At 61.2% G+C, this 17,499-nt stretch overlaps 1 protein-coding gene across 7 annotated transcripts; it reads left to right on the forward strand.

Annotated features, from left to right (window-relative positions):
- The first annotated feature begins 54 nt into the window (after window positions 1-54).
- Window positions 55-9,744, forward strand: CRELD2 (cysteine rich with EGF like domains 2). 7 transcript variants are annotated; one of them, XM_001139663.8, is made up of 11 exons: window positions 66-323; window positions 701-783; window positions 1,198-1,308; window positions 1,624-1,715; window positions 3,056-3,232; window positions 3,771-3,917; window positions 4,086-4,181; window positions 4,778-4,861; window positions 5,905-6,000; window positions 6,959-7,099; window positions 9,471-9,744. In XM_001139663.8, exons 1-11 carry the CDS (start codon window positions 195-197, stop codon window positions 9,521-9,523), a joined length of 1,209 nt encoding a protein of 402 aa, XP_001139663.2. In that variant the 5' UTR covers window positions 66-194; the 3' UTR covers window positions 9,524-9,744. The 7 variants fall into 7 exon arrangements, 5 of the variants coding, with proteins under 5 accessions (XP_009436927.2, XP_001139752.2, XP_063664357.1 ...); XR_010156186.1 differs by lacking the exon at window positions 3,771-3,917 and having other exon boundaries at window positions 56-323; window positions 4,778-5,007; XM_001139752.8 differs by lacking the exon at window positions 3,771-3,917 and having other exon boundaries at window positions 56-323.
- Window positions 9,745-17,499: the final 7,755 nt, after the last annotated feature.

Genomic DNA, 17,499 nt, shown 5'->3' on the forward strand with positions numbered 1-17,499 from the left:
ACATCAGGCCGGGGCGGGTCCCATCAACCAATAGCGGCGCGGGGCTGGCGGGTGGGGCGGGGCCTCGCCGGCGCCGTCAAGTAGCCTGGGGGACCGGCCGGCGCGGCTGGGAGCGGGTGGGCGGCCGGGAGGCCGGAGCAGCACGGCCGCAGGACCTGGAGCTCCGGCTGCGTCTTCCCGCAGCGCTACCCGCCATGCGCCTGCCGCGCCGGGCCGCGCTGGGGCTCCTGCCGCTTCTGCTGCTGCTGCCGCCCGCGCCGGAGGCCGCCAAGAAGCCGACGCCCTGCCACCGGTGCCGGGGGCTGGTGGACAAGTTTAACCAGGTGGGAAGGGGCCGGGCGGGGTCGTCAACCTTGGGCCCGGGGTCCCCCTCACCCTGGATCCGGGGTCGCCCCACCTTGGGCCCGGGGTCGCCCTCACCCTGGATCCGGGGTCCCCCTCACCCTAGACCCGGGGTCCCCCTCACCCTGGATTCGGGGTCGCCCCCACCGTGGGCCCGGGGTCCCCCTCACCGTCGATCCAGAGTCCCTCCACCGTGGTCCTGGAGTCCCCCTCACCCTTGACCCGGATCCACCCCCACCGTGGAACCAGGGTCGACGCCACCGTGGGCCTGGAGTCCCCTCACCCTCGACCTGGGGTCGCCCCCACCCTGGACCCGGGTCAGGTGGTACCAAGCACTATGGGCACTGTCTCCTCGCAGGGGATGGTGGACACCGCAAAGAAGAACTTTGGCGGCGGGAACACGGCTTGGGAGGAAAAGACGCTGTCCAAGTACGAGTCCAGGTGGGTGCCCTGGAGCACCCCTGTGGGTCTTGGCCTGGCGCTGTCCTGGGAAGCCGTGTCCTGCCTTTGGTGCCTGTGTTAATGACAGGGAGACAGAACAGCCCCCGAGGCACCAGTCACCCGTCCGAGTCACCTCGGCTTCTCCCTGAGGACTAATGGCTGGCCCCTCTTGGCCTTCCAGCTTCTGCTCTGGTCCCTACCCCCTCAACAGACTGGCTTTTCAAAATGTAAACTGGAACACCAGCCCCACTTGTGGGAACCGCTCCTGGCTTCCCCTGACAGTGGGGTCCCCTTATTCTCTGTGCCCGGAGTCCTGGCTCCCCGGCCCCTGCACCTAGGTTGGCGTATTGGTTCGGATTTTTCTTCACTGCCTTGGAGGCGCTGACGGTGGGCCCGTGTGGGCCTGTGTTTCAGCGAGATTCGCCTGCTGGAGATCCTGGAGGGGCTGTGCGAGAGCAGCGACTTCGAATGCAACCAGATGCTAGAGGCGCAGGAGGAGCACCTGGAGGCCTGGTGGCTGCAGCTGTGAGTGCCTTAAAACCTCTTAGAAGATACTTTTTATTTTCCAACTTAGAATTTGAAATAACCTCAGACTTAGAAAGGTACAGGAACAGTATGGAGCTCCCACCTGCCTCGCACCCACCTTACCCCTGCATTACCGTTTTTTATCACCAGAGTCAGCGATCAAAACCAGGAAATTAAGGACAAGATTCTGTCCACACCTAGACTCATGTTTCCTGGACCTTACAATACTCCAGAGCATATGTTACGTTCAGCTGCATATTTGTTTTAAAGAACCGTGTCTGCTGGGATTCAGTGAATGTTTTCCTCCATCCTCAGGAAGAGCGAATATCCTGACTTATTCGAGTGGTTTTGTGTGAAGACACTGAAAGTGTGCTGCTCTCCAGGAACCTACGGTCCCGACTGTCTCGGTGCGTTTCTCCTCAGGGAAATCCCATCTCCTACGTCACTTCCCCTCTTCTTCTCATGATTCTTGGGAGGTAAAAGCACAGAGGGGACCTGGGGTGCATCAGCTTTCTGTAGGGTCTGGGACCCTGCCGGATGGCTGCCTCCCCCATCCCCAACACAGCTTGGAGCACTTCGCACCCTCCGGCTGCAGCCTCACCACTAACCTCATGCTTTAGCGTAAAACTCTGAGTATGTCGTCCCAGCTGTGCTGTTAATTCAGGGGTTCACAGACTCAGGTTGTTCACAGCTGAGTCCACTCACCTGAGAGTCTGTCCTGACTGACCTGTCCAGGTGCTTCTCCATGTGTGCACAGAGGTGACCACACCACAGCTTCTGTGGCTGCCATTGCAGAGAGCCCAGGGCACTGGGTGTCTATCAGGCTGGGCACATGGCCTTGAGCCCCAATGGGTGCCGAGGGACAGGGCTCTTCTGTGAAGAAGTGTGCATTGAAACTGAAGTCACGGTTTACTGTTTATGAAAGCCAATCGCGTGGTCAAGCGAGATCAGGTAGCAGAAGTTTCAGGTTCAGACCCCCCACCCGCCCACCATCAGCCTTCTGCCAGCCCCTGCTGCTGTCCCTGGCATGCACTGGAGGCCGCAGCTAATGTTCCCACTCTCCCTGCAGTCCCCGCGCCTGATGCGTCAGTGTCCCCATCACCATGTTTCAGCTGAGGCTGCCCAAAGCCACACAAAGCGCAGTCATGTGTAACGACCAGGCGTGTTCTGAGAAATGCATCATTAGGCGACTTTGTCATGGTGCAAACATCACAGCGTGCACTCCACACGCCACACGCACACGCCACACGCCTAGATGGTGCAGCCGCTCTGCACCTAGGCTGCCTGGCAGGCCCTGCTGCTCCCAGGCCGCACACGTGTACGGCTCGTGAGGGTCCTGAGTACTGTGGGCCATTTGGCACGTGGTAAGAATGTGTCACCTGAACACATCTAAACATAGAACAGGTAATGAGGCACATTGTGATGTCACTAGGCAATAAGAGCCGCTCAGCTTTAGTATCATCTTAGGGGACAGCTGTGCTATGCAGGGTCCCTTGACCTAAACGTCATCATGCAGCACGTGGCCATAGTGAAGCCCAGGAGCCTGTGGCTTGCTCCACTCAGGCGATCCACCGCCAGCCCTGCAGACCCAGGAAATCAGTTTCCCCAAACACCCACTCCAAGCCTTCAGGCTCATGTACGTCCTCAGAATCGTACAGGGTTTGGGTGCCATGCGTTCTCTCCGTGTGAGAACTCCGCACCGGTCACCACCAGGTGTGCTCTGAGCATGGTTTTGTGTCCCCCAAAGCATGCCAGGGCGGATCCCAGAGGCCCTGCAGCGGGAATGGCCACTGCAGCGGAGATGGGAGCAGACAGGGCGACGGGTCCTGCCGGTGCCACATGGGGTACCAGGGCCCGCTGTGCACTGACTGCATGGACGGCTACTTCAGCTCGCTCCGGAACGAGACCCACAGCATCTGCACAGGTACGGGCTACGCCTGGGCTGGCCCCGGGGTTGAGGCGGGATGACAAGAGCCCCTTGCTGGAGCTGCCTGCCTAGATGGGAACAGGGGCCTGTTGATCTTTTAACCCCAGATGTCCAAGGAAGCTTCGGGGGCCCAGAAGGATGAATGAAAACATCAGAGGATAGAGGCAGAGGTTGTCAGGGGCACTTCCTGTCCCGTAACAGCCCTCAGAAGGGAGAAGCTACTCACCTTTCTCTCTAGTGCAAGGTCCGCCCCGACCTTGAGTTGTGATGGGCCATGCAGTGCACAGGTCCTGGAGGTGCCATGTGGGCCCCGCACCGGCCCAGAGAGCAGCATCTGTCAAATCCCTGCAGGCCGTTATGAGTGGCATCTTTCCAAAGGACGTTTTCTCCCTGGTTGTCACTGATATGTAGGAAAACTCTGAGTGTCTCGGACGTGAGTGTGTGGTTGGCGGGCAGCCCCTAGGCTATTCTGGGCAGACAGACCCGTGGATCGCCAGTCAGGACCGGCCTCTCCGATTGTTACGCCCCTCACCAGTCAGGACTGGCCTCTCCGATTCTTACCCCCCTTGCTGTCTGTCTCTTGGATGTTGGCGTGGCGTGGGCCACGCATGGATCCGTGGCCGGAACACGCACACCCAGCCAGGCTACAGCTCCAGAGTATGGATAGCTGCCTTCTCTCCAGGTTATTAAAAATTCCTTGGAGTCCTGGTTTGCTGAGAATTTTAAATTCATGGGCACTGAAAACCCCACGTTGCTTTTCCCTCTTAAGTTCCTCACTTTTAAACGAGCCTTGTCCCCAAGCTGGTACCTGAGAGTGGGGTTTGTACCCAGGCCCGTCTTTGCCTTCCAGCCTGTGACGAGTCCTGCAAGACGTGCTCGGGCCTGACCAACAGAGACTGCGGCGAGTGTGAAGTGGGCTGGGTGCTGGACGAGGGCGCCTGTATGGGTGAGGAGCGGCCCGGGGGTGGAGGAGGGCGCCTGCGTGAGGCATGGGGGGTGTGAGATGGGGGCGTAAGGCGTGGGGGGTGTGAGGCGTGGGGGTGGGAGGCGGGGGGGCGTGAGGTGTGGGGGCGTGAGGTGTGGGGGCGTGAGGTGTGGGGCCGTGAGGTGTGGGGGCGTGAGGTGTGGGGGGCATGAGGTGGGGGCGTGAGGTGTGGGGGCGTGAGGTGTGGGGGGCGTGAGGTGTGGGGGCGTGAGGTGTGGGGGCCGTGAGGTGTGGGGGCCGTGAGGTGTGGGGGCCGTGAGGTGTGGGGGGCGTGAGGTGTGGGGGCGCTCACTGTCTCACTCTCACACAATGTGTTGCCATCCTCATGGGGCGCCTGCCCCGGTTGGCACTGAGTGTCTAAGGACAGGGCCTGGCCATCGCCTCATCCCCTCCCCTGCCGCGTGGGGCCTCCGAGGATGGCATTTGAGATGATTCCTCCTCGGGCTGCCCTTCCCCAGCCGGCCCTGGCCACGGGCTGTGTCAGGCCATGATCGGTCCTTCCCCGCTCCCTGGCTGGGCTGTCCTGGGCCGCTCACAGCTGTGCCGCTCTGTTCCAGATGTGGACGAGTGTGCGGCCGAGCCGCCTCCCTGCAGCGCTGCGCAGTTCTGTAAGAACGCCAACGGCTCCTACACGTGCGAAGGTGGGCCAGGCGGGCGGGTCTGCACTCCGGGGTCTGCACTCCGGGGCCTGCCGGGTTTCGTTGCTGCCTTTGTCAACATTCATTTATGGCTTCTTAGCGTCACTTCCATACATCCTGCCTGCCCTGAGAACACTTAGTGTGGCAAAGTAAGTCATAGGTATTTGCTGCAGGAAAATCAGAAAATTCAAGTAAGATGAAAAGAAAACAGTTAAAAACCCAGGAACTCCCTGGAGAGCGCACCCTGCTCGTGCCCCCCCAGCGCCCCCGCAACGTGCCCTGCGTGACTTTCCGCAGCGCCTGTCGGGTGTTTTCCACTCAGCAGCTTGTTGTGAACGTCTCTGCGTCCTGTGGTTTCTCTGTCACGCTAATGATTTTGGAGCCATTATTTCATACTTTTACAACAATGTCTGTTGCTGGACGTTTACGTCATAACAATTTTTCAACTGTTATAAACCGTGAACACTTGAAGGTAAACTTTTCACATTCCTTATGATTTTCTGTGGATTAATTTCCAAATCGCTCAGTCAAGGGAATGTGTCTTTTAGAGCCATAGTGCCCCAGAAAAGTTGTGCTGATCCCCAGTCCCAGCAGCAGGGAGGAGGCCGCCTCTGCCCCGTGTGTGTGACAGCCCCAGGCAGTTTTCACTGTTGGGAGTGCAGACAGTGGGTCCCTCAGTGAGCCACTAATACTGGAAGCCATGCGAGAGGCTCTGGTTATTCTTAGGAAGCTCCTGGCAGGCTGGCAAACCAATGGTCACCGAGCTGGAGGTGGGTTTGTTTCTAGAATCTCTGTAGCACCCAGTTTCTCCCAAAGAGTTCCAAGCCAGGTGGTCTGCACCATGGCTCTCCGGGAGCACCTGCCGCACAGCAGGTCGCGAGTCTGTGCTTTTGCCGGGAGACAGAGACAGATCGTTATAAAGTCACTTGGTGATGAATGAGGAGAAAACCCAAATCCTGGCGGCACCGGTGCCTTCTGCATGTCGGGGTCTGACGGGCACTGGTGCCTTGTGCATGTCAGGGTCTGACGCTTGCTCCCTGTTGCAGAGTGTGACTCCAGCTGTGTGGGCTGCACAGGGGAAGGCCCAGGAAACTGTAAAGAGTGTATCTCTGGCTACGCGAGGGAGCACGGACAGTGTGCAGGTCAGTGACGGGGTCTGTGCTGGACGCTGGTGGACCCTTCCCAAGTGACCATGATGTGAATGGCCCCAGCAGGTACTGCCAGGGATGGGAAGCAGCTGAGACCCGTCCTGCAGACGTGGCTCCCCGAGGGTCACTGCGCACTCGCCCTGAGGTCCACATGAGACACAGAAGCAGTGGGGGTGGGGGACAGGCTCTGCATGGCCGACCCCGGTGTGGATGGCGCTGCTGCACCAGCCTCTCGCCGGTGGCCTCGTTCCCCAGGTCCACCGCCTCTGCTCTCTCTCCAGCTCCTGGGTGGCGATTGCCCCGAGGCTTAAGGCCAGGCCTGCCATGGTTGTGGGCTGCCTGGGTGAGCCTGGGCATGGATGGAACCCGGTGGAGAAAGTGGGTTTCCTGGGCAGGCGCGGTGGCTCACGCCTGTAATCCAGCACTTTGGGAGGCTGAGGCGGGGGGATCACGAGGTCAGGAGATCGAGACCATCCTGGCTAACACGGTGAAACCCCATCTCTACTAAAAATACAAAAAATTAGTCAGGCGTGGTGGCGGGCGCCTGTAGTCCCAGCTACTCGGGGGGCTGAGGCAGCAGAATGGCGTGAACCCGGGAGGCGGAGCTTGCAGTGAGAGGAGATTGCGCCACTGCCCTCCAGCCTGGGCGACAGAGCGAGACTCCGCCTCAAAAAAAAAAAAAGGAAAAGAAAGTGGGCTTCCTGGGTGCATGCTGGCCTTCCGTCCCCACCTGGAGGTCTCTTCTCTGCATTTTCTACCAGTTGAGGGCCCAACTTGGAGACGTGAAATTCTTCCCTCTCGAAGCCTTTCCTGACCTTTGCTCCTTTCTGTAACGTGACGTTTGTCATCGTTGTGCTTTCTTTATGTGAATGAATCTGAATGAATGAATTTCATAATCCGCTGCGCGTCTGCTGAGCAAAGTAATTATTAAAACGGAGTCTTTTCATTTTAGATGTGGACGAGTGCTCACTAGCGGAAAAAGCCTGTGTGAGGAAACACGAAAACTGCTACAATACTCCAGGGAGCTACGTCTGTGTGTGTCCTGACGGCTTCGAAGAAACGGAAGATGCCTGTGTTCCGCCGGCAGAGGCTGGTGAGTGGCACGGCTGCCCTCCACACAGGCTGCCCTCCCCTGGGCCGCAGGGCTTGCACGTAGACTGGCTGCTTGGTCTGAAATCCACACAGATGGTGGCCTTGAGATGGTGAGAGGGGGATTCCCGGAAGACAGGTGCATGACACCTCTGTGTGGGCACGCTTGCGCGAGAGGTACTGGCTTCCTGAGGATGAAGCCCCAGGTTCACAGCTCAAACGGAAGTTAAGGCGATGAAGGGGGAAGTCTCTGAAGCTCAGACCTCAGCGGGCGATGAGCAGAGGAGCAGACGCAGGAGAAGAGGCAGCTAAAGAGCTGGAAAAGTCATCCGGGGAAGCAGCCCAGGGTGCCACAGGGACAGGCAGGAAGTGGTGGAGGGCAAGTGGGTCCCCCATATCTGTTTCCTGGGGCTGCCTTACCAAGAATCAGGAACTTGGGGTTCCAGCAACAGAAATGTGCCGCTCACAGGAGCCAGAAGTCAGAGGCCCAGACGCAAGCAGGCTGCTTCCTTGGGAGGCTGGGCGGGCGCGTCTGTTCCGGGCCTCTGTCCTCGCCTGGGGACGCCACCTGCTCCCCGTGTCTTCACGTGGTCTCCATGCGGGTGTCTGTCTCTGTCCAAACCTCCCCTCTTTGTAAGGACACCAGTCACTAATGCCCTCATGTTAACCTGGCCAGTGGTAAAGACCCTATTTCCAAACAAGGTCACAATCACAGGTACTGGGAGTAAAGACTTCACCGTGTTTTGGGGGACATAAATCTGCCCATGACAGTCCTCACAGAAGTCTAGAATATAGAGAGTGGGAAAGAAGCAGTGTTCAAGGAGATATTGGCTAAGGGTTTTTCAGAATGAATAAGGCACGATTCAGATTCCAGAAGCTGTTTCCTGAGCAGGACAAATAAAAGCAATTCCACATCTAGAAGCATCATAGTAAACAGCAACAGCAAGACAGAACTGAGGGGTTAGCAGAGACGGACAGGCCAGAAGACAAGGCTGCTTGCTACCCCCTCAGTCCCCTCTGCCCTGGGCTGGCCCTGCCTCTTGCCCCTCCTTCCCCCAACCCTCAGTCCCCTCTTGTCCCTCCCTCCCCCCACCCTCGGTCCCCTCTTGCCCCTCCCTACCCCCACCCTCGGTCCCCTCTTGCCCCTCCCTCCCCCCCACCTTCGGTCCCCTCTTGCCCCTCCCTCCCCCCACCCTCGATCCCCTCTTGCCCCTCCCTCCCCCCACCTTCGATCCCCTCTTGCCCCTCCCTCCCCCCACCCTCGATCCCCTCTTGCCCCTCCCTCCCCCCACCTTCGATCCCCTCTTGCCCTTCCCTCCCCCCCACCCTCGATCCCCTCTTGCCCCTCCCTCCCCCCCACCCTCGATCCCCTCTTGCCCCTCCCTCCCCCCACCCTCGGTCCCCTCTTGCCCCTCCCTCCCCCCCACCCTCGGTCCCCTCTTGCCCCTCCCTCCCCCCACCCCGGGTCCCCTCTTGCCCCTCCCTCCCCCCCACCCCGGGTCCCCTCTTGCCCCTCCCTCCCCCCACCCTCCGTCCCCTCTTGCCCCTCCCTCCCCCCCACCCCGGGTCCCCTCTTGCCCCTCCCTCCCCCACCTTCGATCCCCTCTTGCCCTTCCCTCCCCCCCACCCTCCATCCCCTCTTGCCCCTCCCTCCCCCCACCCTCGGTTCCCTCTTGCCCCTCCCTCCCCACACCCTCGGTCCCCTCTTGCCCCTCCCTCCCACCACCCTGGGTCCCCTCTTGCCCCTCCCTCCCCCCACCCTGGGTCCCCTCTTGCCCCTCCCTCCCCCCACCCCGGGTCCCCTCTTGCCCCTCCCTCCCCCCACCCTCGGTCCCCTCTTGCCCCTCCCTCCTCCCACCCTCGGTCCCCTCTTGCCCCTCCCTCCCCCCCGTCCCCTCTTGCCCCTCCCTCCCCCCCACCCTCGGTCGTCCCCTCTTGCCCCTCCCTCCCCCAACCCTCAGTCCCCTCTTTCTCCTCCCTCCCCCACCCTCGGTCCCCTCTTGCCCCTCCCTCCCCGTACCACCCTCAGTCCCCTCTTTCTCCTACCTCCCCCACCCTCGGTCCCCTCTTTCTCCTCCCGCCACCACCATTGTTCAGGCTCCCATTCTGCCAGGCTGCAAGGAACCCCTTGCCGCTCCCAACTCTGCATCCTCCACACCCACGGCAGCGTGGGGGCTCTGAAATGCCGTCTGCCTCATCTCTCATCTGCTTTGTGGGAAACGGGGGTCTCCGAGCTGCCCTTGGATGGCTGCGTCCGGGGCTTTGAGCCAGGACTGGACGGGCAGGCCCTGCACATGCGCTGCTGTCCCGGGAAAGGCCTCATCCCCAGGGCCCTTTGTGCTCAGCTTTGACGACCTATGCTTGTTTTCTGACAGAAGCCACAGAAGGAGAAAGCCCGACACAGCTGCCCTCCCGCGAAGACCTGTAATGTGCCGGACTTACCCTTTAAATTATTCAGAAGGCTGTCCTGTGGAAAATGTGGCCCTGAGGATGCCGTCTCCTGCAGTGGACAGCGGCGGGGAGAAGCTGCCTGCTCTCTAATGGTTGATTCTCATTTGTCCCTTAAACAGCTGCATTTCTTGGTTGTTCTTAAACAGACTTGTATATTTTGATACAGTTCTTTGTAATAAAATTGACCATTGTAGGTAATCAGGAGGAGAACGGGTGTGGGTTTGTCTCATTAATCAGGACGGACCTTTACCACTGAGTTTGCACCTGTCCTGCCAGAGCCGGGAGGTTACCAGGGCTGCCGAGGTCCGCAGAGGCAGCAGGTCCGGTCCTGGGCTGGTGGCTCTGCTGTCCCTGAACAGGGCTCACGTGCCACTTGGGGGAGGAGGGGAGGGCCCTGCCTTGGGCGAGAACCTGAAGACGTGACCAGGTGGGTTTCAGGGGTCCAACCTATGGGCCCCTCTTCAGTGATTCAAAGGATGTACAAGCAGGGACCCTCAGGCAGGGGAAAAGCATCTTTGGGGGCTTCGCTGGAGGAAACAGCCACTCACAAACCGCAGGGCCTGCCCGTTCCTCATCTGGGAATGAAGACACTGCAAGAAGAAAGCTGGCTGCGGGTGAGAGGCTGCAGGCTCTGGGAGCTCCGTTCTGGGGGGCCACGGCCTCCTCCCTGGGCTCTTCATAGCCCCCAAGTCCCACTTGGCCTGGTCCCCACCACCCACTCCTCAGTCACGCCACCCCTCCTGTCACCTCCCCCCCCCCCCACCCTGCCGATGTCCCCCAGTGGTAGGTGGCTGTCCTGCTCCTGCCCTGGCTCCCCCTTCCCAGGCCGTGCACCATCCTGGCACTGCTGACCCCCATGTCCACACTGTTCTGTACCCACGAACCCCATCTCAGTGCACCTATGCTCACTGGGCCCCAGGTGGTCACGCTTACCTGGGTATTGGAAGAGCCCCTGCGGTAGGACTCTGCCCCGTGGGTCCCTGGCCGGCAGAGGCAGCCACAGCCCACTTGGGCAGGCTGAGTGGTGCCTGGCCCTGCATCTCACCTCTGGCTCTTCCTGAGTCAGTTGCACTCAGCAACCTCACGGCCTCTCCCTTTCTCCCTCTAACCCTAGGCCAGGGTGCCCCAAATCCCTAGAGGGGGCACAGATCAGCTTAGGCGAGGTGGGGGCTGCTCTTGTCCACTTCAGACCTCTCAGGCAGTCTCCGCTTCATGTGATGATGGGACCACCTAGAGATGGGGTCCTGACGGTGCAGACCAAGGGCAGAGGCCAGAGGGGCGGGGGCTGGGTGGGCCCTTGGGGGGCTCAGAAAGTGGGATCAGAGCATGGTGGAGAGTCCACAGGGATGGCCGTGGAAAGAAGTAGGGAAACACCAGCTGAGTCCCTGGGGGGCCGAGCACCTGAGTCTCCCGTGGGAGGGTGGAGCCACCCACGGGTGGGTGGGAACTAGGCGACCCCAGCGGGAAGCCCAGAAGGCAGGCCCTGTCCCTGGGGGATACCTGGGGGAGGAGGAGAGGGCGCAGCCAGGCAAGAGGACGCCCCAGGGGAGAAGAGGAGCCAGGCAGGGGCTGGCCCAGGGCCACCTTGTGCACCCTCACGTGCGTGGACAGCGGCGGTACAGGCGCCTCCCATGTCCCGCGCGTCCCTGCCCGGCTCAGACCTGCGGAGCCGCCATTGATCAGGCGGGACCGCGGCCGGGTCTGGGACCCCCGCCCCACCTTCCAGCCGGGACCTCTGTCCTGCTCCTGCCCTGGCCCCCCCTTCCCAGGCTGTGCACCGTCCTGGCACTACTGACCCGCATGTCCACGCTGGAGACGGCGACCCTCCTGGGCCCGGGGAGTCGAGGACGGGAGGTGTACAGGGCAGGGGCCGCGGTTCCGGACGTTGGGAGCAGGACCCTGGGCGCGCATATCCACTTTGTCGCCAGTGAATGCTAGGGAGTCCTCGGAGGGGGTTCGGGGCCAGGCCAGGAGAGGTGCCCGCGGGACACGGGGGACGGGGACTGGTGGGGGCGGTTGAGCAGGAATGGGGGACGACCCCGCAAGACCCTGCGGCAGGGCCGAGGCGAGGGCGCAGGCAGGGTCCTTGGAACCGCGGGGCTGGGGTCCACCTGCCCAGGTGCTCGAGGGGCGCCTGCGGGGCTGGGGCTGGGGCTGGGGCTGGGGCTGGGACCGGGAGCGCCGCCTCCTGGGGGGGCTCTGGTCTGCCCCTCCCCACGCGGCGCCGCCCGCGCCCCGCCCGCTCCCGCCGGACACAGCGGACCCTGCCTCGGATCGCGACCCCTGCCCGGGCCCAGCAGGTGGACCGCGAGGCCACGCGAGGTACCGCCCCTCGGAGCCGCCCGGCCTGGGCCGGGGACCGGGACGCGCGCGGCCAGCAGGTGGCGCTGTGGGACCGCCCTGCTCGGCCCGGCTCCCGGGACTCGGCCGGCCCCTGCCCGCTGCACCTGCCCCATCACACCTCGGCGCTGCCGGGGCGTCTTTCTAAAAGGGGAACTTGGAAGAGGGAGGTTGGGGTGAACTGTGGACCTCCGCTGTCCTTCTGGGCCCAGGCAGAGACCCTGCCATAGCCCTGGGGGAGTCCCACCCTCTGGGAGCCAGGACTGGGGTCTGCAGGGCTGAGAGGGCCTCCACTTTGGTTCCCAGACCCCGGCATCTTGCTTTGGCACATACGCAGGTCCTGGAGATGGCTTCCATCCCCACAGGGCACTCCTTGTCAGGCTAGAAGCTTCTAGAAGTGCCCCCTGGTCAAGCCCACCCCTGGCTTTGCTGTAAACGCGTCCCTTGGTCGAATGCAACAGACAGTGGGCGGGATCCGCAGGATGAGATGTTCTGTGAGCCAGCGGTTCTCAACAGGCAGCTGTTGTGTCCTCCAGGGGACAGGGGACCGCCTCTGGAGGTGCTGTGGGTTGTCACGACCTGGTGAGGAGTGCTTCTGCCAGGGCACAGGACACCCTGCCACAGAGGATGGGCCCCACCAGAGGACAAGCCAGCTCCCGCTGCCACCAAGGCAGACAGATGCTCACAGCGGTCCCTGGACAGCGGCCTGGACCTCAGCCAAGGCGTGTTAGACAGGGAGGCGGCCATGGTGTGAACGTGGGTCTGCTCTGGGAACACGAATCATGGGGTGGGGTCCGCGCAGGCCGGGACCACCTATGCGTGCTGCGTCCTGCTGTCCTGGATGTACCACATCCCCCTGAAGATGACCGTTGCCTGCTCAGCCTCATGACAGGGCCGGTCTAATAGCCAGTGCCAGTGGGCAAGGCAGAGACACAGCCATGGGGCATCCCATGGCCAGGCTGTGCATCTCCACAGGGGCCCAGAACCACAGCAGGAATCCTCGACGCAGGCACACACTGAGGATGGCATGGGCTTCCTCTGCACTGTGTTTGGGGAGGGTCTTCCACGGGCACTTGACCTTAACCCCTCCTTTACCACCCGTGCCTTTGGTCTGCGGAGTCAGATCGTAAGTAGCAGCCGGGACACCGGAGTTGGGCTTGGACGGCGGTGGAGCTGGTCCTGCTCTGTGCCTGTTCAGAGCTGTCCTTTTGTGTCCCCCAGTATTGGGTTGGAACAGAGTCCCCAAATGTGGAACATACTGTTCCAGCTCCCAGAAGCCTTCCAGGTGCCGTGTGTCCTGGCGGGGGCTGCAAGAGGCAGCCACTTATCTGTCCTCTGCTTTGGAGGGGATTTTCTCACTCAGGAGGGCCTAGTGTGCTCACCACGTCTTGGTCATCTGGTCTCATTAGCACAACACCATCGATAGAGGGGGCCAGTGTGACATCCTGGGGACATTCATTCAGCTGGTGCCAGTCTCTGGATTATTGTGAGAGAGGGCAGGAACGTTACCATAGCCCTGGGGAGGAACTGAGTGTTTCCTGTTTTGAGTTCCAAGGCAGTGTGACTGATCTTCCTGCCAGACAGGAGATGGAGAAGAATGCGCACCCAGCAGTGGCCTCACCGCACACCTGGGGCTGGGGAGCCTTCTCTAGCAAAGGCGCCACATCTAGCTGGGTTGTTTTTGCAACAGTCCACTCTCCTCCAGGACCCACCCACCTGGCTTTTGCAGTGGTCAGATTGGTGGAATAAAAGGAGATCCTTGGCCGGGCATGGTGGCTCCCGCCACTGTATTCCTAGCACTTTGGGAGGCCAAGGTAGGTGGATCACCTGAGGTCAGGAGTTCGAGACCAGGAACATGGCAAAACCCCATCTCTACTAAAAATACAAGAATTAGCCAGGCACGGCGGCAGGCACCTGTAATCCCATCAACTCAGGAGGCTGAGGCAAGAGAACCACTGGGACTCGAGAGGCGGAGGCTGCAGTGAGCCGAGATCGCTCTGCTGCACTCCAGTCTGGGCGACAGAGCGAGACTCCGTCTCAAAAAAAAAAAAAAAAAAGGAGATCCTTGCATCCTTTAGATCTTTAGATGTGTCCCTAGTTTCCCCCAGTTTTGATTTACTATTTTGGGTGGGGATGGTCACAGATTTGCACCGGACTTACCCATTATGATGGCCAAGGAAATGGTGTCTACCATCAAGAATGTCGGCTCCATCCGTCCTGTGACTGGGGAAATGACCCACTGGATGAATGTGCAGACTCGAGGCTGGTGGATCAGACCTGGCCCGAATTCCACTGCTTCCCTGGCTCCTGTCAGCCCCTCGCTCTAACGGGAGCCATGAGGATGCTTCAGGCCTTCAGATGCCAGCATCGCTCAAACCCTGTGTCCAGCACTTCTGAAGATGTGTGCGTATTTCCGTTGCACTGTGTCCGGTTACCGAGGTCGGCGGCCACAGGCCGTTTGGTGGTGGTGGCGGGCGGGGGCAGGGGTAGGGGGACCAGAATCATCCTGGTGCGGATTTGCCTTGGCATTGCACATCTTCCTCTTAGGGACTCAGCCTTCACTTTAGCGAGATTTCTCTGGGTCAGAAACCCACTCAGGTCTAGAAACTGGGCAGCGTCATGACTTTTTATTTATTTATTTATTTTTATTTATTTATTTGAGACGGAGTCTGGCTCTGTCACCCAGGCTGGAGTGCAGTGGTGCGATCTCGGCTCACTGCAAGCTCCACCTCCCGGGTTCACACTACTCTCCTGCCTCAGCCTCCCGAGTAGCTGGGACTACAGGCGCCTGCCACCACGCCCGGCTAATTTTTTGCATTTTTAGTAGAGACGGGGTCTCGCCGTGTTAGCCAGGATGGTCTCGATCTCCTGACCTCGTGATCCACCCGCCCCGGCCTCCCAAAGTGCTGGGATTACAGGTGTGAGACACCGCACCCGGCACTATTTATGTATTTTTGAGACAGAATCTCACTCTGTAGCCCAGGCTGACAGTGCAGTGGTGTGATCTCGGCTCACTGCAGCCTCTGCCTCCCGGATTCAAGTGATTCTCCTGCCTCAGCCTCCCGAGTAGCTGGGATTACAGGCATGCACCACCACGCCCGGCTAATTTTTGTATTTTTAGTAGAGATGGGGTTTCACCACATTGGTCAGGCTGGTCTTGAACTCCTGACCTCATGATCCGCCCACCTCGGCTTCCTAAAGTGCTGAGATTACAGGCGTGAGCCACCACGCCCGGCCTTATTTATCTATTTTCGAGAAAGAGTCTCTCTGTGTTGCCCAGGCTAGAGTACGGTGGTGTGATCTCAGCTCACTGCAACCTCTGTCTCCCAGGTTTAAGCAATTCTCCTGCCTCAGCCTCCCGAGTAGCTGAGATTACAGGCACCTGCCACCACGCCCAGCTAACTGTTGTATTTTTAGTAGAGATGGGGTTTCACTATGTTGAGCAGGCTGCTCTTGAACTCCCGACCTCAAAGTGATCCACCTGCCTTGGCCTCGCAAAGTGCTGAGATTACAGGCTTGAGCCACCACGACCGGCCATGACTTTTTACTGGAGCGAGTGCCCTTGGCCTCCACATCACACAACCCTAATTTATTTTGCTCCAACAAGCTGAGCAGTCTCTTGTGGGCTGCCTGTCCCTCTCCCAGGAACATGCTGTTCTATCAGCCACCTCCACAACCCCACGCAGCTCTGACCCTGGGCCCGCTCCAGCCCTGCAACTCATTAGAGAGCTGCCTTCACAGCCACTGATGGTCAAATGCTGCTGCCTGGCCATCACCCCCGTCCCTGTCAGCCAGTCCAGTGCTGTGACCGTCCCCTGCTCTCAGTTCCAGAGGACAGCTGGGATCTGTGGTGTCACATGACTTTCAGCCCCCGTCTGCGGTGGCTGTTCTGACATTCACCCCTCCTCACGTGTGTCCCACACTCCAGGAGCCTCTGGGCCGTGAAACAGAGCAGCAGAGGACACCGCCTCCTGGGGTCCTAGTCCTCAGAAAAGGGCCCACAACCCGTCAGCTCTCCGCCATCCACCACATGCAGCTTATCTGGCTGGGCACGGCTTCGGGTCCCGGGCTCCTTCAGGCTGTGGCCCCTTTGTCACTGGGCCAGCACATCCCCACCAGGATACACTGCAACTTAATCCCAGGAGGGTCTCGGGCAGGTCCTGGGTAATCCCAGGAGGGTCTCGGGCAGGTCCTGGGTAATCCCAGGAGGGTATCGGGCAGGTCCTGGGGAGCCGGGGCAGGGGGCCGGCCTCTCCCACGGAGGAGGCACGGTTTGGAGACATCCTGTTTCTTCCCAGCCAGCACCGAGGCCCGGGCACAGCAGACCCCTGGGGATGGGGTCACCTATTGGTGGCCCCTCTGGTCACCGAGTCTGTGCGTGTTCTCCTGGCCTCTCCATGCAGCCTTCTGTTGTTTTTCCAGAGCTTCAGGGGCGGGCACCAGCAGTCCCCCGAGGACACTGTTCTCAAGGTTGCTCCCCCTGGACTCTCACCCCAGGCTCACCCACCCCAAGAGTGCAGGCCCCTTCCCGTCGCGTCCACCGCCAGTGGTGCCCGCTGCACAGAGTGCCTTTGCCTGCACACCTCCCTGGCGCTGCCTGTCTGTGGCTGGCTCCAGAGTGGCAGGCGGTCTTGGCGCCTCAGCCATGTCCTCAGCTGACCTGGGGGCTGGGTGAGGTGAGGCACCCTGAGACTTCTTCAGCGTGCTGAGCTGTGAGGAGGGGGCTGGGCCTTTGGCCACCACAGGATGACTCAAAGGGTGTGACCTTCAGTGGGGTGCTCTCCTCAGCCTGCCCCTGCTGCTCCCTCAGCCCCCCTGGTCCGGCTCTGTCCCTTTTCAGACTCCCAGACCCCGCAGGCCTGGGGTGGGGACTCTGCCTGCCACCTGGGAAGGGTGGTCGTCAGTGGGGCGACTCAGGGTGGAGAGCCCTGGCCCAGTGGCCCTGCCATCCTCCTCATATGCCCATGACCAGCACGCGGGTGTGGACTGCGCCTGTGCCAGGTGGGCCCTGGGGGTCGGGGGGCAGAAGGGCCCAGGTCCTGCAGGGGAGTGGGGGGCGGTGCTGGGGCCCAGAAAGGCTTACTGTAATGTGGCTGGTGGGGGCCACCGGCTCTCAGGCCACACACTCCCCCTCCAGGCCCAGCGCCCCTCCCCGCCTCCCTGGGGCTGGGGTCTTCCCAAACCCCAAGCCGGCTGCTCTGCACCAGTGAGGGGCCGGGAGTGGCCTGGCCTGAGGAGGCTGCAGGGCACCCACCTCTCCAGAGACCCCCTCCACCCACTCCCGGGGGATCCTTCTGGAGAGACTGTTCCCAGCCGTTGAGCAGGGTCCGCTCTCCCCCCCACCCCGGTCTGGCCTTTGGGAGGGTCCCCCCAGAGCCAGGGAGGGGTATCTGGCCCCTCACCCCTCAAACGGCAGTCCAGGGCCAGCGTCTTTCTGCGCTCACCTGCCTGCGACCGGGCTCTCTGGGCCACAGGGCGGCCACCACTCGAGGGTCACCCGCAAGCCTCGGAGTCCCTGCTCGGAGCGGGGGCTGGTGGTCGCGGTGGGGGTGGGGAGCGGGCACCCACTGGGGATTCACCCCACCCGGGCCCCCCTCCAGCCTCTGCCCGGCG

This window comes from Pan troglodytes, chromosome 23 (assembly GCF_028858775.2).
Source record: "Pan troglodytes isolate AG18354 chromosome 23, NHGRI_mPanTro3-v2.0_pri, whole genome shotgun sequence".
NCBI lineage: Eukaryota > Metazoa > Chordata > Mammalia > Primates > Hominidae > Pan > Pan troglodytes.